General features: G+C 38.6%; 2 protein-coding genes across 2 annotated transcripts; one reads left to right on the forward strand and one right to left on the reverse strand.

Annotated features, from left to right (window-relative positions):
* Positions 1-4,711: 4,711 nt before the first annotated feature.
* On the reverse strand, positions 4,712-5,604 carry LOC116303614 (uncharacterized). Its single transcript, XM_031713186.1, has 2 exons — positions 5,506-5,604; positions 4,712-5,461 (listed from the first exon to the last, which is right to left on the reverse strand). The coding sequence occupies exons 1-2, from the start codon at positions 5,602-5,604 to the stop codon at positions 4,712-4,714; spliced, it is 849 nt and encodes a 282-aa protein (XP_031569046.1).
* Positions 5,605-5,784: 180 nt separating this feature from the next.
* On the forward strand, positions 5,785-6,861 carry LOC116303615 (histamine H2 receptor-like). The gene has a single exon (XM_031713187.2). The coding sequence runs from the start codon at positions 5,785-5,787 to the stop codon at positions 6,859-6,861; it is 1,077 nt and encodes a 358-aa protein (XP_031569047.2).
* The last annotated feature ends 16,228 nt before the right edge of the window (positions 6,862-23,089 follow it).

The following is a 23,089-nucleotide window of genomic DNA, read 5'->3' on the forward strand; positions in this document are numbered from 1 at the left end:
TTGAAGAGAGGAATATTCAGTTTTTGCGAATTTCTAGTAGTGTGATTGCTTTAATATTTCTGCGCGTTTAACAAACTGCGACGAAAGATACTCTGGGGCACTGCCGGTCATACATTTAAACGCCAAGGTAGCACTACGATAATATAATTGGCGAACGACTGGAAGCCATTTTAATTGTTTTAAGAAAGGCGTGATATGGTCATATTTCCTAGCCCCGCATACAATTCGACATGCAAAGTTTTGGACGGCCTGCAATTTTTGAAGGTTGTGCAATGATGAATTTGCCCAAACATTAGAACAATAATATAATCTACTGAAAACTAGAGTGTTTATAACAGTTAAGAGAGTCTTTTTTTCAAATGCATGTTTAACACGATTAATCTGTCCAAGGCGAGACATGCATGCAGAAACAGTATTAATGATATGTTCGTCGTATGATAAATGAGGATCGAGAGTCACACCCAAGTCTTTGGCTTCTTGAACAGGAACAAGGTCTTTTCCTTGTAGAGATACAGTAAAGTCCTGTAATCTAGGCAACATTTGCCTACTTCCAAACACCATGAGCTTAGTCTTGGTTGGATTTAGGAGCAAGTAGTTGTTAAAACACCAGTTCCTAACGTTAAGGAGGTCTTCGTTCAGGTCAGAAATGGCGGACTGTTTGTCTTGCACTTGAAAAGATATGAGGAGTTTCGTATCATCTACGTAGCATTGTGAGTTGCATTTCTTAGACACAGAAGGGAGGCCGTTAGTGTAAATACTGAAAAGAAGAGGGCCCAAAATGCTTCCTTGGGGAACACCGCTGACCAAAGGGAGAGGCTCAGAGACTGCTGAATTGATCCTAACGACTTGATGTCTTTCACTAAGGTAACTACCAAACCACTGGATAAGTGAATGAGAAGCCCCTACATCTTGTAACTTTGTCAGCAGGATCTTGTGACTGATACTATCAAAGGCTTTGCTCATATCCAACAGTACAATGGCAGATAATTTCTTTTTATCCATTGCGCTCAAAATTTCATCAGTTGTTTTGATGACAAAGGTCTCAGTCGAATGCCACGCTTTATTCCCACTCTGGTTCTTTGATAACAATGCTTTTGAAGTTAAATACGACGAAAACTGATTGTGGACGACCCTTTCACAAACTTTAGACAAAACCGGTAGGGGTGAAATGGGTCTGTTGTTGTTTGCTTGTTCGTGGTCGCCTTCTTTCGGTATGGGTGTTACTTCAGCTGTTTTCCAACAAGATGGGAATGTAGAAGAGCTAAGTGAAGTACTAACAATAGATGTGATTGTAGGTAGAATTGGTACAAGACAATCTTTGATGACACGAACTGGGATTTGGTCAATCCCAGGGGCCTTATTGGAAGACATGGACAGTACTATGTCTTCAATGTCTTTACATTCTATTGTATGGAGAGTAAACTGTTCAGACAAAGGGTATTGTTTCGGGACAAAGCTTTCATCATTAAGATCAAAATTGAAGTCATTGGCCATAGATTTAGTTTTATCAACAGAACTTGGACGAACAGAGATGAAAAAACGATTAAATTCTTCTGCAACAGTTTTGTTGTCTTTGCTAAAGGTCCTCTTTGACGATGATTTCTTTGGTATAACAAAGACGGATCGCTTTCCAGATAGTATTCGAGTCATTAGGATTACTTTGGATTTGGTCTGCTACAAACTCTTTCTCTGCAAATCTAATTTCGTGTTTCACCTCGCGCTTAAAGTTCTTATAGGCGGATCAGGCTAGAGGGTCGTTGGTCTTTTTGGCCTTTTTGCGCCAAAGTCCCTTGTCTTCATTAATTCACGAATGTTATCAGTCACACACGGGTTTGGCTTTCCGCGAACTTTAAAGGTTTTAATAGGTGCATGTTGGTCAAGTATACTATGAAATAATGAATTAAAGACATGCAATTTATCGACTTCATTGAAAATGTCCACAATAGACCAAGGGGCTAAAGATACGTCTTTGTAGAATGCATCAGGCTTATAATTCTTAAAACTTCTTGTGGTGACATACTAGGCTTGGTACGCATCTTCTTGAGTCGTAGCATAACATAAACTAGGTCATGATCACTGACAGAGCTATGCATAACATTTGCCTTTTGAACTTGTTTTATGTCAGATGCTAAAATAACATCTAACAGTGATCTTGAAGACGCTGTGACTCGGGTCGGAGTCGTAATAAGCTGTGATAAATTGAAGGAGCGGTAGAAACTTGAGAGAGCCTTCGAGGACTGACTTTTACTGTCCAGGAGATTGCAGTTTAGGTCCCCGAGTATGTAAATTGGTAGGTTAAGCGATGAAACATAAGTAAGGCTAGTAGCTAAATCCAAATCCAAACAAGACAGAGGAGTATCTGGAGGTCTATAAGTTGTACATACCGCAATAGATTTTAATTTCCTGACTTGAATTTTTAGCCAGATTTGGTGAAACCCCGATGGGGCAACGTGGGAGATATCTCGAAGTACCTCAGTCTTGTAATTTCTTGAAACATATGCACAGATCCCTCCACCTTTCTTGTTTTGTCGATCGACACGAGTTTGCCGCTGGCGCGATTGTCATCAAATACTAATCTCTTTATTAGTTTTTTTCTCAAAAGAAAATAAACAAGCCTAAGTACGTGCTTCGTTTTGTTTTTCTGTTTTTCTCCAGCAGATGTTTCTTTTTGTTGATGTTGTTGTTGTCGTCGTCGTCGTCGTCGTTGTTGCTGTGGTTGTTGTTGTTGTTGTTGTTGTTGCTGTGATTGTACGTTGTTCCTGTTGTTGCTGCTGTTGTTGCTGTTGTTTGTTGTAATAATCCTTCTTGAGGCTACCGACGTCACAAAGTGATTTACAGAGGGTTCCTCTTATAAAATATTTACAAACAGAAAGAAAAAACGTTTTAGTATTACTTCCGATCTGGAAAACTTTGGAAAACCTCATATAATCATCGCTCCAGCGGTGATTATCGTCTATGAATCAACGGTCGCTAGACCAATCACAGCTCGAAAAACTCTATAATCAAGTCTAAAATTATACTGAAAGTTTATATAAGATAAACATATAATTATACTATAAATATGATGTTGTTGCATGTTCGTTTGTTGTCATGTTTAATCTTGACTTCTTTTTCTTCTTCTTCTTTTTTTTTCTTTCTTTTAATCGGTTTTGTCTGTCTGTCACTGATAATTGGTTGGTTGCTTGATCGGTGGGAGTCTAGTTGGTTGGCTTGCCAGTTGCTTGGATTGTTTGTCGATCTGCTAATCGGTTGGTTGGTTGGTCGGTCGATCGGTCGGTCTGTCGGTCGGATGGGTGGGTGGACGAATGGTTGGTCGGTTTCCCATTATTTGGTTTTCTCTTCCATCGTTTTCTTTTAATTCAAAAAAAAAAAAGTTTAATAGTTACGTTGATACGTCTTTTTGCTTTCCTTTTTATGTCTACTAACATTCCCATGTCAACAATTACGTCTACTATTTCAATGCACATCAATTTCCCGGTTTTGAAATAATAACAAAACTTATCCGCTCTTCCAAGCCGTTTGTTAATTCTTTCAAATTAACTTCCACAGTATTTTAACTCAAGATAAGATTAATAACAATCAGTGTATTATCCAGCATTATGCCTTTCTCCAAATCAGGAAGTCGTTTTATAATTTATTTACTTTCAAGAACACTTTTCCTTCCTAAGTAGATTACTTTACCGCCTCCAAATTATTTGAGCCTTACTAAATTGCTCATAATAATTATATTATAAGCTGTAATCGAACTCTCTAGGTCCTAAAGCCAACGTGTCTTGATGTTTAAGAGGTGATACACACTTCAGTATCGCTTTCTAATCCCGCCCGTCCATATCGCCCATTATTTATAGACCGGAAAGGTACGTACTGCTTCTTCATTCACTCTTAACATCTCCCACAAAGGGACAGATCTTAGCTTAATCTGTATTCACTTTTTCTGAATCTTCCATTGAATTCTCTTTTAGGAAACTTGTTAGAGATTTTGTGCTGTAAGACAAAACATTGACAAGTGATGCTTGAATTAGTTTTGACATACCTTTTGGCTTATTTTCTCTAACTTGTTATAGCTGAAGAAAATCCATTCAAGTTTGTTCATTCAAGTTATCAAGTAACTTCTTTCTTGATAGAGACATTGTAATAAGCATGAATAAAGTGAGTTTTGAATCTTTTAATTCAACATGGCCACCTCGTGGTGTAGCAAACTAGGCGCAAGGTATCATGGGTTACAACACAGGGAGCCCGAATCTAACTAAGTTCTATTACACGCTTTCTCCTTTAACACTAACTGGAACAAACAATGATACAGTTCTAAACAAACTCCATCTTCAAAGTTGTGGGAAGTTGTAGTCATCTGCAGAACAAATGAAAATAAAACTACATTAGTCTGAGTATCGCGCAGGAGGCCTTACTGTTCGGCCACTGCGAGTTACAGTTACAGTTCTATGATTTGGCACCGTGGGTAATCTGGGTGGCTCAGCTACATCTGAAGATGGTGTGGGGGTCTGTTCAGCTGGTCTGTATTCATGGACGGAAGGACTCTGAGTCATAATAGGTAAAGGTTCAGTAGTTGGATTGAAGGAGGTCTCATCCTTCACTGGTGGCTCTTCTGCTTCCTTTCTACCTGTTCCTCTGGAGATAGCAGAAGATGGTGGAGGAACTGTGCATTCATTTAGGATGATGTTGTTGTCTGGGGGTACTGAATTTGCCTTTGTGTTTAGTTTGTCGGTTTAGAGCTGAGGAATGATGGCGATGGAGCCAGAGTGACTTGAACACGATTCCTTCGGATTTGTCTTGACCCAGTGTTGATCAGGTATGAGCGGGGGCCAGCATTCCCAACTACTTGTCCAGGAATCCAAGCCTTCGCCGTAGATGAAGGAGGTGGCTTTGCATACACAAAGCTTCCAGGAGGGAGATCGGGGAGTGGTGATCCAGCGTGCTTGTCATAAGCTTGTTTTTGTTTAATTTTACATTGTAGACGCTCTTCCACTACTTGGTCACGTGGGGGAGTGAAGGGTTCCAGAGCCACTGAAGGTTGAGTTATGTTTGTCCTTAGAGCACGACCAAACAGACGCTCTGCTGGAGAAAAACTATGTCCAGCAGGCGCAGTGTTCCTTACTGATAGTAGGGCCAAGTCGACATCATCTGCTGTGAGGAGAATATGCTTAGCAGACTTCACTGCAGCTTCTGCTCTGCCGTTTGATTGTGACCAATAAGGTGAGGAGGTAACATCGTTAAACTTGTACTTGCTGGCAAACTGCTTAAAAAGATCTGAGGTAAATTGAGCACCATTGTCCGTTATGAGAGTGTGAGGAACCCCATACCTACTGAAATGTTTCTTGCTAGCTTGGACTACTGCTGCAGATTGTATAGTGGGGAGTCGGTCTATCTCGTAGAAATCACTGTAATGGTCGACTGTTACTAGGTATGCTTGACCTTTGAGTTCAAATGGATCTTGTGAGACTAGCTGTCATGGTAAGGTGGGAACTGGATAAAGTTGGAGTGGCTCACGTGGGTGTTGATGAGAGTGTTGAGCACATGTGATACACTCTTCACAGAGATCTCTGATCTGCTGGTGTATGCCTGGCCAAAATACACAGTTTCGTGCATGTCTGAGAGTAAATTCTGGACCCCGGTGAACAGCATGAAGCTTGTTAAGCGTACTTTGGCGCAATGATGAAGGGATGACAACACGCTCTTGTTTAAAAATCAAGCCATCATAAGTGGTAAGTTCATGTCGGATTGCCCAATTGCCCAGGGAGCCCGAATCTAACTAAGTTCTATTACAACATGATTAATCAAACAGCAGTCAACTATTCAAACCTTGATATATTTATGCTGAATATTCCCAAGGCAGAAGTTTTCCTTTTTGGCTGTACTTTGAGCTTGCTCATCGTGCTCATAACCTTAGGCAACGCACTTGTCTGGATCTTCTTCTGGCGATTTCGGAATCTCAGGAACCTTACCAATTACTTCGTATGCAGTTTGGCCGTAGCGGATATTCTAGTGCCGGTCCTACGAGTCGTCTACATTGTGATATCCATCTTTAAAGAAAGATGGATTTTCGGTCTTTCATGGTGCGAGATATCTTCCATGTGTGGTGTGTTGACTTGTGGTTCATCCATTCTTCATTTATGCGCCATCAGCATAGAACGACTCATAGCTATCAAATGGCCGCTGTCTTACAACACGAAAGTTACGTCCAAAAGAGTCATCATAGTTCTTTCATATATTTGGATCCAGTCTTCGTTGTTGTCCATTATTTCTGTTCTTCCAATTGACATTGCTCAGCATAGATTCAACCCTGATGCCGCAGAATGCGAGATTGGCTGGCACGAAGATCCCAAACTCACACTCCTTCTTATCTTCTTCTACTTCTTCGTTCCAATCGACATCATGGTCATAGCATATGCAACAATTTTTAAAGAGGCTCGCAGGAACACCAGAAGAGTTCAAACATTTCACCTGAGAGTTAATGGTAAATCAACGTTTTCAGTATTTAAGAAAGAACTCAAAGCAGTGAAGACGTTGGCTGTGGTCATTGGCGTTTTCTTTGTCATGTGGATGCCATTCTTCGTGACTACAACAATAAGGGCATTTAAACTTGAGAGGTATGTAACTGGATGGCTTCAACGATTGGTCATGACACTAGCCTATGCTAACTCGGCTTGTAACTTCGTTATCTATGCCCTCATGAATTTTCACTACAGAAACGCGTTCGTACAAGTCTTTGCAGGTCGTACGGGAGCCCGCTGGATCATACGCTCTAATGGCATCTTGCCTTCGCAATACTTGAAGAACGCAAGTAGAAGAATAGAAAGTCAATCTACGTTAAAACAATTCAACGATCAGGCTTGCGCAAGTTAGTTTGCTACAGTACTTCGAGTGGCAGAATAGCATTTTAACTAGAAGGACTTTCCTTTTCTTGCGTTTTTTTAATTTCTTAAATCAGCAATAACCGTTGCATCGCGACACGTCTTTTCAAAACCCTGATTGAATTTTGGTATTTTCTGAAGTTCGAGTTCAAGTTCAAGTTCAAGTTCAAGTTCAAGTTCAAGTTCAAGTTCAAGTTCAAGTTCAAGTTCAAGTTCAAGTTCAAGTTCAAGTTCAAGTTCAAGTTCAAGTTCAAGTTCAAGTTCAAGTTCAAGTTCAAGTTCAAGTTCAAGTTCAAGTTCAAGTTCAAGTTCAAGTTCAAGTTCAAGTTCAAGTTCAAGTTCAAGTTCAAGTTCAAGTTCAAGTTCAAGTTTATTCACACATAATAAATACAATTATAATTACAAAATTAGATTACATGTTATATATATATATATATATATATATATATATATAACCTGTTTTATGAAAAGGTAACCCCCCACCCCCCTAACATGAGCTTGGTTAGGTGGTCAGGATTTCACACTAGAATGCTTTCCAAGTGAAAGGTCAATTCCTGTTTTGGCGCCTTGTGCACACCCCTAGCTCCGCCCTACCTTCCCTTCCCCCCCTCCCCCCTCCCCCCTCCCCCCCTCCACCCTTGGGACCCAAAATGTCAGCCATCTATATAGCACTAATGGGTCTCTTACCTTAATAATCTTGTCACTTTTTCAGGTGCGCATGCACTGACTGAGTGTTGGGCCTGGGAAAACAAAAACAAAAATCAAAAACAAAACAAAGCCTTAAGCCAAGCTTGGCGCTGAGAGTGGAACGCTTTGCAGAGGCAGTGGGGAAGTGTTGACGTCAGAACTAGGCTTGGCTGATCTGATTCTATGCCTTTGAAAAAGTACAATATTTCGTCAATCAAATGGCATAGCATGCAAATGCTTGGAGACCAACAACCAAACAAGAATACTTAAAAAGCTGCAACCCACATAAAGGAATCAATTATTGTTTTGGCCAGCCATGCATGGCCCAATTGGCTTATTCATGCAAATTTACTGATAGAAAATCATCTATTCTGGGTAAAAAATAAAGAAATCAAACATGGATTTAAAAAAGGGCAGCTTTAGAGGAAACCCCTTCAGCCTTAACTGCATGGTCCAGTTAATGGCAAGTATTGTACCACAAAGAATGTCATAACTTATTGAAAAAGGAAAATTTTGTCTGTTAACTGGTTCTAATTTTTTCATTTATCAATGCTACGAAAAATTTGCTTTATTTCAACGCTTTAAAAAGGTGAATTTTTCGTAGCATTGATAAATGAAAAAAATTAGAAGAGGTCTGTACCTTACCTTTTAATATAAGTGTAATTCATGTTTTTTTCTTCTACTGTGACGTGGTATATCTTCTTAACAGACATAGAGATTTGAAAATATCGCTGCAGCAACAAATTACTTAATAGTATAGAGGAAAAGCAAAAAAATAATATATTTTTATGCAAAGCTTCTCCGACATGCGCACTAGACGTCTTACACAGGGATCCCAACATTTTTCTTTGCTTGTCTGCCCCTTATTCAATTCCTTTCTTTCTTGTTTAGATAGATAGATATATAAACTCTGATTAAAAATATATAAACTATAAATCACAATACTGCGATGCTACATGATTGAAAAACTAGATATATATACCATATAGACAAAAAGTGGATAGAAAAAAAAAAATTATTTATAGCCCCCCTTCCTGAACTCCCCAAAAAAGAAAAAGAAATTAATAATGAGAATCCTTAATAATAAAAGAAGAATGAAAGTGGAAAAATGGACAGAGTTATAATTATAACTGGAATTAGTAAATGTAGGTTAACTAATGATAGAAGCAATATATATAGCGACTTTGTTGAATTTGAAACAGTTCCTTGATGTAATTCGGCCCACGCGTAGAGGCTAAGGCTTGGTGAACCAGGGACAGAGAATAATATGACCGACGACGTTCAAGAGTTTGTAACTTGACCAAGTGCAATAAAGCATCGTCGCATGGACAATCGTGAGGTACTTTGAAAACAGATCTTAAGCCAAAACAATTTGCTTTCTCAAGCTTATCACGCAAACCATTCGTAACTCCAAGTAGTAAAGGGCTACAGTATTCAAAATGTGGTAGAATAAAGGCCTTATATAGCTTTGCGGCAGTATTGATGGAGGTCAAATTTTTAATGCGTCTGATAACGGAAAGCTTAGTGTATACTTTGTTAAGTGTGTTCTTAATATGGACAATCATTGTTAGAGAGCTGTCAATATTAACGCCAAGTAAATCTATTTTTCTTTATTTTTTATTTTTCCTTTCTTTCTTTTCTTCCTTTTTGTTGTTTTCTTTCTTTGCTTTCTTTTTTCCTACCTACCTACGTACGTACCTACCCACCTACCCACCTACCCACCTACCCACCTACCCACCTACCCACCTACCCACCTACCCACCTACCCACCTACCCACCTACCCACCTACCCACCTACCCACCTACCCACCTACCCACCTACCCACCTACCCACCACCCACCTACCACCTACCCCTACCCACCTACCCACCTACCCACCTACCCACCTACCCACCTACCCACCTACCCACCTACCCCGACCCACCTACCCACCTACCCACCTACCACCTACCCACCTACCCACTACCCACCATACCCACCTACCCACCTACCCACCCACCTACCCACCTACCCACCTACCCACCTACCCACCTACCTACATCCATTCATTCATTCATTCATTCGTTCTGTCTTCCTTTTTTTTTTTTTTTTTTCTTCCTTCCCTTCTTCCTTCCTTCCTTCTTTATTCTTTCCTTCTTTGTTTTATTCATTAATTCTTATCTTTCTTTCTTCTTTTCCCGTTTCATTCTCTCATTCTTTCATTCAATTCTTTCATTCTCTCAATCTTTCTTTCTTTCTTTTCTTTCTTCATTCTAACCTTCTTTACTATTTTCCTTCCTTCCTTCCTTCCTTCCTTCCTTCCTTTCTAGGGGCGTGCGACCGTTTAACCATTCTTTTTTTTTAAAAAAACCTCTGACAGCAGGGCCCGACAACATTGGTCATACAGCACTCGGTCACTTGCAGTGTCAACGCTCTACCACCAAATAAGGGGGTTCTGACCATTTGCCTCTGTAGCTCGCGCAAATGAACGTTTGCAAATGAAGGCGGTTGGCGTTTTTGACTGACGTTGACTGCTCTTTTGTTGTCCGTTGTTTCACCGTTGTTGCTCGTGAATTTCTCTCAGTTGCTGTTGTTGCTGCTGCTATTTTTTATACTTGGCAAGTCGGCCGTTTGCAGGGATGAGTTCAAAAGATGACAAGCGCGAGTTTCTTTACAGATACGACCCTAATAACCCATGGCTCCACAAGAATAACAAAGCGCCATCTGTCAGCTCTGTGGAGGGGGGAACTCGTAGCCGACCTTCCAAGATGAAGAAAGTTTACCTTGCTAAGAAACGGAAATCGAGAATGAGAAGAAATGCCCCCTTCAGAAACCTACAAATCACTACTCTGTACTGTTGTCGGAAAGCTTGCCTTAGTGGAACTACCAGAGCCCAAATTCAATTTCAAAGACAACGTATCTACAGTCAAGACTACCAATGCCTGAACTACACTATTGCGAGCAACATTCAAGTCCAAATCCTGTTTAGTGGGCGGAATAAGATCATCTACACACTTCCTAGCCTTGGTATAGTCTGCAAGACTGCCTTTAAAAAGGTGTTTGCAATATCGGATAAAAAGATATGGGTCCTTTTGAGAAAACAAAACGTGGGCGATCCAACATTGCAACACGATCAACGAGGGAAACACAAGAACAATGCAAGAAGATTACACTTTCAGCTGTCGTCGAGTTAGTAACTAATTTCATCAAAGATTACAATCCTGGACCAAGTCATTACAGGCGCCAAAGAACTGCAAAACTATATTTTGACCCTAAATACAGCTTAAGTGGCATTTGGAAAGGTTTCACAGAACAGCATCCTGATCTTAAAAGCAATGGCCTCAAAACGAAGAACAAAGGCGCACCTCTCAGTTACTCGGCATTCAGAAAAATTTTTATTGAAAAAATGAGTCACCAGTATTCATTCCGGAAAGCCCGAGTCGACATCTGCCAGACTTGCGACAAGTACGGAAAGAAAATTCGAGACCTTGAAAGGGCCATACCCATCGTGGCAGCATGTTCCAGGAGAAAGAGCCAAGAAGAACTTCTAAAACTTAAAACTGAACCTGACGAACACCTAAGAGAAAGCGAAATTAGGTATGGTGCGCTTTCTTACGATATGAATGTACTAGCCAGTGTTGCCAAATAATAGTTACAGTATCGCAAAAGGTCTACACCTAATATTCCAACTTCGAGTTCTCTTTTGCTCTGTGTTAGCCCTGATTGTGCGTAAAATATTCAGAACTGAGAGCAAAAGTCGTGGAATCCTAATCTAGTGCAGTGGTATTGTTCATGTGTCATTACCACAGGCTGTTACTTGTTCTAAAGAATATATTACATGCTAATGAGGCTAACTTAGAGCAAAATAGAACTCGAAACTGGAAAATTGCCAGAACGTTGCTAATCGATCCCGCTCGAATGTTCTTTTACTCGTAACAACGTTCTTGCAATCTCAAGGTACTTAAGGCCTGGGTCAAAAGCCAGTTATAGCACAGATCATTTTATTTTCCCTATTTTGTCGTTGTTAGAGTGATTTTCATATGACCGTGAAAGAATAGGCAAACTAATAGTTAGTAGTAGACTCTAAACCCATTGTTTCTTTTGTTCTTTATCAAAAAGTACAAACTAAATGGTCTATTTTCTGTCACGGTCATATGAGAATCACTCTACTTCATATACTTAACGTATCTAAAAATTCTAGCAAGTAATAAGGCATAGTTAGATTCAAACTCTAGCTCGGATAATTAGAGAACGGCAGAGCTTAATTAAGGACCATGAAATGGCAGCAGTAGTAACAACCGCAAGACTAGCAAACCAAAACCGACAACCAATTACACGCACACTTTAGTATCGTTTAGCAATTTGCCAACCAAGCAATTATATGCGCAAACTACTTATCAAAGTACCATTTGCCCAAAACTCTATGGTTACCTTATTCTATTTTAGTTTGGGATATATTGCTATTTATCACATGCAAAACAATAAAAGAAGACAAACGTCTATCTTAAAAACATAGTCTGCAAATAAAGAAAGAAAGAAAGAGTAAATATCTAGACAATAAGAAAAAAAAGTCATAGAATGCACGCGTAATTTGATCAAGGTATATTCCACCGCGATATATATAGTGCACCAGTCTAAAGGAAGAAGGAAACGTTAAACACAACTTTCATTCCATTCGAGAATGCCAAAATCAAATCTCTGGCAAAACTGTATCGCGCGCCAATGCGTTCTTTAGTAACATGACGTCAACTTTTGAAATAATGTCTGTTACTGCTGTTTGTAATCTTACTAAAATGAATGAAACATCTCTAGTCTTGCATCTAGACTTTCATAAAACCATTCAGCTACCGAAGTTATCCAGCCAAGACGTCTATTACAAAAAGAGATTGACAACCAGACTATTTGGAATATTTGACGCAAATGATAAGAAATTGAACGCATACATTTATCCATCGACCGTTGGAGGAGAAGGACCCGATGAAGTGATTTCTTTTTTGGATTTCTTCTTCAAACGGAGTGAAACAGCTGTGTTTAGACACCTTGTGCTTTGGGCTGACAATTGTCCCGCACAATTCAAAGAGAATTATCTTTTTTTTTATTGCCAATATCTCGTTAAAACGAAGCGATTTTTCAGAGTGGACTTGAAATTTTTGCTGGAAGGCCATACCTATGCAATTTGTGACAGGCGTTTTGCTTCTGTAGAAGTAGCTACAAAACGCTTTGAAACAATCGAAACTCCCGCCGATTGGGTAGCAAAATTGAATGAACAATGTATAACAAACCTTGTGGTACATGAAGTTTCGTTGGACATGGTCAAGTCATATAAAACGTTTTTACGCAATGCGTATGTCAGCCGCCAAGAAGACATAGAGGGGGAAAAAACATTTTCGGTAAAGAATTTGGCTTGGCTCAACTTTGGTATCGGTGAGTCGACAAACAGCAGTGGCTGGCTTGTTTCTGAGAAACTCAAAGATGGGGAGTGTTTTGCTAGATGTTCTATCAATCCCTATGAAAGACCGATGAAGATCAATTATTTGAAACAAAAGCAAATCCGTCCGCTTAATCTTAAATCCCTGAAAGCGAGGTCGCAAGAACTGATTCCAGTTCCGACTATAGTTAAAGACAACTGCTTGGAACTTGCTACAAAATACCTAAGTTTAGAAGCAAAGCGTTATTACAATTCACTTCCTGCTGAAGATGATGGTGATGATGATGATTAATACGCTCACATTGATTCGCGGTTAATATACCTTGATCAGCTTTGCCAAGCGCTTAGAAGAGCTTATAACTTTATTTTCTTTTAAATAAAATTCAATAAATGTTGTAAAATGAAAAAGTGGTTGTCAGCCTTGTTGCCTTTATCAATTTCCTTTTCTCTATTGTGTTTTCTATAGCTTACAACTGTTATCGTCCAAGTGCGACCCTCGAAGTTTGAAGACTCGTTCGCCGACTAGCATTTCGTCGACCGTCAATCAAAGAACTGAATTCAAAAATCAACCATAAATTCTTATTTTGAGGGATATTTCATAGTCTGGATTAGGAATTTTAGAGAATTAGAAGTATAAAATCTCCCATAACTATAAGAATTTATTGTACATTTTCGATTCTAGTTCTTTGATTGACGGTCGTTGAAATGCTGGTCGACGAACGAGACATCAAACTTCGAGGGTCGCACACTTCATCGATAATGGTTGTAATCCCCTTCACAATGATGCCTTGCCACTGGCTTTGACGTTCGTTGTCTACCAAAGCACAGGGTTCCCAATAGGGAAACCGGAGGCCCCGCCCTCACACCCTTAGGAAAGGGACATGAATAAAAAACCTAGGATTGCGCAAGTTTTAAGCGCAAGAAAAAGACTGGTATGCTTTGGAACCTAAATCACAAAGTATTTAAAATCTCTTTCATCTGCAAAACGTTTCTGCCACTTCAAGTTGCTAATCCCCATGATATTTAGGGCGCAAGATTTGGAAAATGTCTAATTTCTCCGCCATCCTAAACATTGACAACATTACGGTTGCTGGTCGTTGCAAAACGTTTCTTGGTCCAAAAAGCCACAAAAATAGTGTTTACTAAGAGATAGATTCCTTAATCCTTACAAATAATCAATAATATAAGCTGCAAATCACACAGGGATCCCAATATCATTTTGCAACCAATATTGATTTGTATCACGTGATCGAACTACGCCTTCGATGAGATAGTGTGGAACTCATCGCGGTAGAGCAAAATCAAGACACAAAAACGCCAATTGTTCTTCGTTATTTTGAATTTAGTAGATCATTAATCAGTTCAGTACTAAAACATTTATATTATATTGTCTCTTTCTTTACAGAATTGCACTTGATTTTCTATCAAAACCATGGTGCTGACCTTCGTAAACTCAACATTGCAATGTCCATTTTATGTCGAGGTATGTAACTATTTGATTTGTGGTTGAGTGTGTCTTATGACAGATAAAAGAAATGCAATTCGAAAAGTGCTTATCATAAATTTCTTAGCGTGAAAGGTGTGTCAGTAGGAATAGATTCAGGATTAGTTTAAAGCCCCTCCAATACCGTTTCATACTAGTAAAATGTACACTGTCATAAGCTACGCTGAAACATGTTTGCAAGTAATAAACCTGTGAGGTTTAAGACTATTGTCTTTATCATAATATTACACTGTTATAGTTTTTATATCGAAGTAAAATTTTAAAAGACATATCATTAGATATTATCCAGTAAACGAACCTAAAAAATGATGTTTACTTAATGCAAATGTAGTGCGATCTATCTTGTAATCCGTTTCGCATTACTTTTACGTGATCGCGTTCGGAACTATCATGTTTAAAGTTATGTCTGGAATCGCATCTTTAAACGTTACACTTTTAAAAAATTGTATCCCAAACAAAGTATAGAGCTAAATCCCTCCATTTTCGCCCCGAAAATTGACTTTGAAAGGCAGATTGGAATACTTTTCTAAACTACAGTGTTATCAGTTTGAAAGATCTCAAATCATGTTTGTTGGCAATTAGGGAATTTTCCATCATAGCTTGGAACGCGATCGTGTAAAGCAAGGGACGGTCCGTTATAAAAGTTATGGGGGAAGGGGGATAGGGGGATCCAATAATAATTTGTGAGAACCCAATACTGTTACTATTTTACTGCTGCTGCTTTTGTGGATGTATCATGTAGATTGAGGCTAAATTGAATGACTCAAATGAATGACCTTCCATTGCTTTATGAATAACTGCCATATTCTGTGTTTTTGTAAGACAATGGAAGGTCCTTTTGAGGCATTCCATTTAGCCTCCACCGTTGTACCATAAGTATCATTAGTATATGTAATAGGACTCCATCTTAATTGGACGAGGAAAATTCCGAGGACTGACAAAATTGGATGAGGCCGTAGGCCGAGTCCAATTTGGCAGTCAGAGGAATTTTTCGAGTCTAATTATTTCTTGATTGGGGAGCATGAAATCCCATTACCTATTAATTATATAGCTGCGTAATTAATCCCATATCAACAAGACCTGTCCAATTAAGAAAATAATTGGACAGTTACCTATATGGGATTAATGAGAAGCTGTATAATTAATATCATAATGTTATCGTTGATACATTTATTGATCGAGGGAGTAAGTGATGGATTGATTGAGAAATTCATTGGTTAATTGATTAACTGATTGATTGACTGATGATTTGATTGTTCAATTCATTGTAGACATACTATGGCCAGGCCCCAAATTGTGATAGGAAGCTTCTAGAGAGTATTTTGGAGCCAGATGAAGCAAGGCAAACACGACTTGATATCAGAACATTCAAAAGCTGTATCAGTGAAATCGTTGAAAACAAAGATGGTCGACTCACAGTTATCGCCTTCTCTAGACAAAACAATCAGCCATCGGCTCTCATAACATTTAAAAAACACGGATATAATCCAAATATGCTTGATAGCCTTCCGGGACAGAGCACCAGAAGTGACGTTCTTAACACTAGGAGAAAAGCGCTCTGAGAAGTGCAATACGTCGTTCGTCGTGTGGAGTTTAAATCTCAGTGCTTGGGTGATATAGTTCTCTCGTGTGGCTTAGAAAAACTGGGCGAGATATGCCTTTCGGAATCACGAGTCACAACAAATGTTTGGTTAATTGTTTCAAATTCGTTCTTAAATTCATCAGCTATTCGTTTATACTTATCATGTGGTTTTGAAATGTCAGCCATGTATCAGTCAACACTAATGATGGTTTTATTTGATCTAGATCACAGGAGGATAGATAAAGCACGAAACTCCATGAAAAGGCAGGTAGAATCTGTGTTTCTTCTTCCATATCTAAGGGACCTTAATCTCCAGCCAAGAAACCACGATCCCTCAACCAGCCGAATTGGGCGACCAATTTCTTCAGATGAAGAGGTATAGTTTAATCATTAACATTATAAGAAATGGTGTTTACTGCAATGGCGGTTTCAGTGTTCAGGCTAGAGCAAAATTACCATAAAGGTTCCCTTTCGCCATTTCAGGTGGATGTGGCGTTAATTAGTGATAACGATAGCGACACCAGCAGCCAAACGATCGAGGTTACGCCAAGAAAAAGGAGACGGCGAAGAAATGCCAGTGACGACCAGGTTCTTGAAGGTGGTTCCCAAAACCCCGAGAATATCAAAGGTTTGCAAGACGATATACTTTCTTCATTGAAGTTTGTTTCTTTTTCAGAGCATATCAAGTGGTTGCCTTCCCTAATTACTCCCATCGACGCTGAAACAAACGCGATGATACGAAACACTGAAGCGATGAGGCAAAATGCCGAGGCGATCGACAAGAGGCAATCTTTTCTCCAACATTTGGAAATCGCAAAGCAGATTGAAATCTTCAGCAAACGAATCGACAGGCACACTTACGATGCAATCTTCGACCTGTGCAATCATGAACTAGGTCTAAGTATTCAGTATTTACGAGCCGTTTTAAGAGTGTCATGGGCTGTTTACAAATTTCCCATTCTTGAGTTGTGTAAGATGTCTTGGAAGGTAGGTATGAAGCGAATCCCAGAAGTTGCCGCTAGTTTGGACCGCGTAAGTGAAAATAACGGGCGCTTTCCAAGCAATATTACTGCGGCGCAAGCAGATTTACATTCTTTGTGTGTTAGACTTTTTCTTCATTATCCAGAACGATCTTTAGGAGATGGAGATGGCCTTCCCTACACTACCGTGCTGTCAATTAATGGTATATTCCAAAACGATGGCCCAATAGAAAACCTCAATTCTTACGTGAGTACTTCTTGGTATCGTCGAATACGAGCAACAGTAGGTACAGAGATGCGAAGCAGAATTGTTGGCTACGACACTCATGAAGCCCCAAGACCAAATGACGAGAGAGCTGTGGACACGCCTCAACCGTTTTGGGAAGAAGGGAGATCGTTCTTACTAGATGAACTTCACCGTCTTCTTGGTGATATACCGCCTCAAAGTGCAGTAGTGTTAGTTGATTGCTTTTCAGTTGACCTTTATGACAGACTGCTTATCCACATCAGGGGAGTGTATCCCTCTAGCCAAATGGCGGCGGGAAATTTCCATCCAAGATTGAGTAGATTCGAGCTGGCTCATCGTGCTCTGTCGTCAGGCTACGCGTTTCCAACGTACAATTACCTTGTCAGCCAATCTCTTCTAGAGGACTTTGATAGGGCAAGAGAACAACAGCGTGGTGCCTTTGGAGTTGCAGTACCAGTTTACCACCCCTCTGTGTGCAGACGATATCGATATGAAATCTCAAAGAATCGTACTCGAGCAAGACGCCGAAGATACGACGAGTAAGATTGGGTATAATTTACGTGTTTTTATGGTTGTATTTTGGTTTTTTATTTTTATTTTAAACAATATCTATACAGGTATCAGGTAGTCCCATTCAGCAGTGCTTGTTTAAATGAGGCCTGAATCCATCCGCGTCATGCACGGATAAGGAAGCAATGGTGGTTCCTCTCACCACTGTGAATCGTTCGGTTTACAACTGTTCCTAGTGATACGCGCGGCATTGTGGAATAATATTTAAGTTGACTTGAACCACTGGCTTTTGAAATATAAGTCAGTCAAACACCTGAAACGAGAACATATTCGAATATAAGGAAAAAATCCTTCGCGACAGTAAATTGTCTTAAAATAGCTTTAAAGTGCTTGTGTCATTAAAGAAGATTGTAACGGCGTTGCGACACAATTTGTACGGAGCATTGCAGCGTGTCACCTCCCGTGCAATGTGAAAAATGTTGCGAGACAAGTTGCAGCAATAGCTGCGAAAAGTAGAAATCGTTTATGTTTATGATAGAATCCAACTAATTCAGAGCGGATTTTACAATTTTTCTTCTTTGTCGCTTAATTATGGATATGCCAAAAATTCAAGGCAATTTAATGAATGGTGTTTTTTCCACAGCCCAATGTTTTATATACATCAAATTTGAGGTTAATTTTAGGGCCATAATTATATCTTTTTTCTGCCCCAACGTTTCCCTTCAAATTTGCACACAAGTTGCATTTCCTAACTGAAGATGATAATATTCTGAAAAAGTCAGAAAAATCGTACGAGAGGATGTCGAGAAAAAAGCCAAAAACTAAAAATATCATTGTTTGAATTTCCATTATTATAAGCCAGCCACGGAAAAATATAAAAATAAAGTACACTGATAGATTTAAGGATAATTAAGGTACAAAATACCAAAAAATCAGTAAAATTGGTGCAATGGTTTTGCGAAACAAGCGAGTAAGAAAAACTGTAAAATACGTTCTGAATTAGTTGGATTCCACCTTATACGGTAACGATTGCCTCTCCATTGGATCGTGTTTTTGCTTAGAGGGTTTTTTCCTCCGGGTACTCCGGTTTTCCCCTCACTATTTGCACACATTTCATCAGTTGGTGGAAATTGGAAAATTGGCAATTTTCTATAGGTCATGCAATAATTTTGCTTATTATATGGCAAGGTAGTTTCACGCGCTATGATTGGTCAATTTGTGTACCATAGCTTACAGTACTTACCGAACATCAAACGTCTTTCCTAGCCTTGCCATATAATAAATATCTTATTAACCTCGTTTGCTCGGTCCCTACCGTAAGTTGTGGTCCTCGTTTTTTCCTACTTTTTTGTAGCCTCCGCACTACGCGCTTGGGCCATAAGGTACTGAAGAAATATCGGTCCATAACTTACGGTAAGGACCTCGCACTCGACTAATAAGAGCTATATAACCAATAATTTAGCCAAACGATTACGAGGACCTCAGTTCACAAAAATAGTCATATTAAAAACATTATAAAGCAACCGGCATTTAAGCACACACAAAAATCCTTTCAGGAAGACCTCGTTAAAGGAGGGGCTGGTTCGATTCCAGCTGGGGAACTCGTGTGCAAATACAAACAAAATATGATTATCACCATGACAACTACAAACACTTGGATAGCCAAGCACAAGAAATGACACTCGATATAGTTTGACTTTTGCAGCCACCTTTTTTCTCATAATATAGAACAATTAATTCTTCTAAGTCAGATTCAGATTTCAAATTTATTATAATTTATCCCTGGTATAATTGAAATAGTATAAGTTACAATTTGAAATAATAATAATATCATTTGTAGAATATTTACAGATTTTTTTTCTTTTTGACATTCCTCCTCCTTTTAAAATTTATGTGTCATCCTGCTTGTTATTATCAAAACAAATAAATAAATAAATATATACAATATTTATAATAAACGTTATTTACATATGGAAAGAAGGAATAAAATAGAAGTCATGTACCTAGGGCAAGGCAGTCCAAAAGAAACCTCAGGGCTTATAATTTTAGACTACCTTAATTAAGTAAATAAAATTGTAAATGAGAATATTAGTGAGGAAAAAAATATGGTACTCAAAAGAGAATGTAATTGAATGAGAATTAATTATTAATAGATGCTGCACGGTTTGCCCAAGGATGGGCGTGACCATGGTCAGCTATTTTCGCTAGCCATCCTTGGGCAAACCGTGCAGCATTAGCAAAGCACAATTCAGCTATTTTCACTAGCCATCCTTGGGCAAACCGTGCAGCATAATAGCAAAGCACAATTCAGCTATTTTCAATAGGCCATCGTTGGGCAAACCGTACAGCATATTAGCAAAGCACAATTCAGCTATTTTCACTAGCCATCGTTGGGCAAACCGTGAAGCATAGCAAAGCACAATTCAGCTATTTTCACTAGCCATCCGTGGGCAAACCGTGCAGCATTCTAACCTGTTTTATGAAAAGGTAACCCCCCACCCCCCTAACATGAGCTTGGTTAGGTGGTCAGGATTTCACACTAGAATGCTTTCCAAGTGAAAGTTCAATTCCTGTTTTGGCGCCTTGTGCACACCCCTAGCTCCGCCCCACCTTCCCTCCCCCCCCCCCCCCCCCTCCCCCCTCCACCCTTGGTACCAAAATGTCAGCCATCTATATAGCACTAATGGGTCTCTTACCTTAATAATCTTGTCACTTTTTCAGGTGCGCATGCACTGACTGAGTGTTGGGCCTGGGAAAACAAAAACAAAAATCAAAAACAAAACAAAGCCTTAAGCCAAGCTTGGCGCTGAGAGTGGAACGCTTTGCAGAGGCAGTGGGGAAGTGTTGACGTCAGAACTAGGCTTGGCTGATCTGATTCTATGCCTTTGAAAAAGTACAATATTTCGTCAATCAAATGGCATAGCATGCAAATGCTTGGAGACCAACAACCAAACAAGAATACTTAAAAAGCTGCAACCCATATAAAGGCACCGATTATTGTTTTGGCCAGCCATGCATGGCCCAATTGGCTTATTCATGCAAATTTACTGATAGAAAATCATCTATTCTGGGTAAAAAATGAAGAAATCAAACATGGATTTAAAAAAGGGCAGCTCTAGAGGAAACCCCTTCAGCCTTAACTGCACTCGAATGCCTCAAAGTAGGTTTGGAATTCTAAAATCAAACCGAATTCCTGACACCCTAGGCTCTTTCGGGCAAGTCCTGGACCAAGAGTGAAGAGTAAGTTCTGGGGGGGAATGGGCATCCCAGCATAGTGACCTTAAAAAACAGGTTATATATATATATATATTTGTTTGAGAAGAAAAAGTCAAGACAACATTTTTCCCGACAAGCCTGTTTCGTGAATTGCTTCACTCTTCAGGGGATTTAATGAGAAGAATATTCGTTACTATCAATTATATAGAAAAAGTATACATAATTAATTAGTGGATATAGTTTAGTTGTTGCGTAGTAACGCTTTGTTTCTGTGGCGGCATGAAGATACAAGTTCGTTTCGCTTATTTAATGATGAGAGTTCCGGTCGATAGATTATTAGAAACTTTTCTTTAAGGCAAAGGTTACATCTTTTGCTGAAGCTGTCGTAGGCTGAGCTTGAAGATAGGCCGCGCCATAAAATGGAGTAGCTGATATTATTGTATATGTATATGTATATGTATATGTATATGTATATGTATATGTATATGTATTGTATATGTATATGTATATGTATATGTATATGTACTGTATACTATATGTATATGTTATGTATAATGTATCATGTCAATATTTATGTTTGTTATGTATGTATATTATGATCTGTATGTACTATGTATCTGTATCATGTATAGTATACGTATCTGTATATGTATATGTTCGTATCTGATCTGTATATGTCTATGTTCGTATATGTATACTGTATCTGTTAGTATATGTTAGTATATGTCTGTCTAGTATCTGTTCTATATGTATCTGTATATGTATATGATCTGTTATATGTCTCTGTCTATGTATCATGTATCCTGTATCTGTATCTGCTATATGTCTATGTCATATGTATCTGTATCATGTTACTGTCTATGTTCTGTCTATGTATAGTAATGTCTCTTATTGTATATGTAATGTATGTATATGTATATGTATATGTATATGTATATGTATATGTATATGTATATGTATATGTATATGTATATGTATATGTATATGTATATGTATATGTATATGTATATGTATATGTATATGTATATGTATATGTATATGTATATGTATATGTATATGTATATGTATATGTATATGTATATGTATATGTATATGTATATGTATATGTATATGTATATGTATATGTATATGTATATGTATATGTATATGTATATGTATATGTATATGTATATGTATATGTATATGTATATGTATATGTATATGTATATGTATATGTATATGTATATGTATATGTATATGTATATGTATATGTATATGTATATGTATATGTATATGTATATGTATATGTATATGTATATGTTATGTATATGTATATGTATATGTATATGTATATGTATATGTATATGTATATGTATCTGTATATGTATATGTATATGTATATGTATATGTATATGTATATGTATATGTATATGTATATGTATATGTATATGTATATGTATATGTATATGTATATGTATATGTATATGTATATGTATATGTATATGTATATGTATATATAACCTGTTTTTTAAGGTCACTATGCTGGGATGCCCATTCCCCCCCAGAACTTACTCTTCACTCTTGGTCCAGGACTTGCCCGAAAGAGCCTAGGGTGTCAGGAATTCGGTTTGATTTTAGAATTCCAAACCTACTTTGAGGCATTCGAGTGCAGTTAAGGCTGAAGGGATTTCCTCTAGAGCTGCCCTTTTTTAAATCCATGTTTGATTTCTTCATTTTTTACCCAGAATAGATGATTTTCTATCAGTAAATTTGCATGAATAAGCCAATTGGGCCATGCATGGCTGGCCAAAACAATAATCGGTGCCTTTATATGGGTTGCAGCTTTTTAAGTATTCTTGTTTGGTTGTTGGTCTCCAAGCATTTGCATGCTATGCCATTTGATTGACGAAATATTGTACTTTTTCAAAGGCATAGAATCAGATCAGCCAAGCCTAGTTCTGACGTCAACACTTCCCCACTGCCTCTGCAAAGCGTTCCACTCTCAGCGCCAAGCTTGGCTTAAGGCTTTGTTTTGTTTTTGATTTTTGTTTTTGTTTTCCCAGGCCCAACACTCAGTCAGTGCATGCGCACCTGAAAAAGTGACAAGA

This window comes from Actinia tenebrosa, unplaced genomic scaffold, assembly GCF_029948245.1.
Source record: "Actinia tenebrosa isolate PJP-AT-01 unplaced genomic scaffold, QUT_ActTen_1.0 PGA_scaffold0__85_contigs__length_37466705, whole genome shotgun sequence".
Lineage (NCBI taxonomy): Eukaryota > Metazoa > Cnidaria > Anthozoa > Actiniaria > Actiniidae > Actinia > Actinia tenebrosa.

Bases quoted from the DNA above. Each gene is read 5' to 3' on its own strand.
- LOC116303615 (XM_031713187.2), top strand. From the start codon at position 5,785: ATGATTAATCAAACAGCAGTCAACTATTCAAACCTTGATATATTTATG.
- LOC116303614 (XM_031713186.1), bottom strand. From the start codon at position 5,604: ATGCACGAAACTGTGTATTTTGGCCAGGCATACACCAGCAGATCAGAG. The intron at 5,462-5,505 runs GTGAGCCACTCC...TTACCATGACAG, and splicing joins ACACTCTCATCAACACCCAC to CTAGTCTCACAAGATCCATT.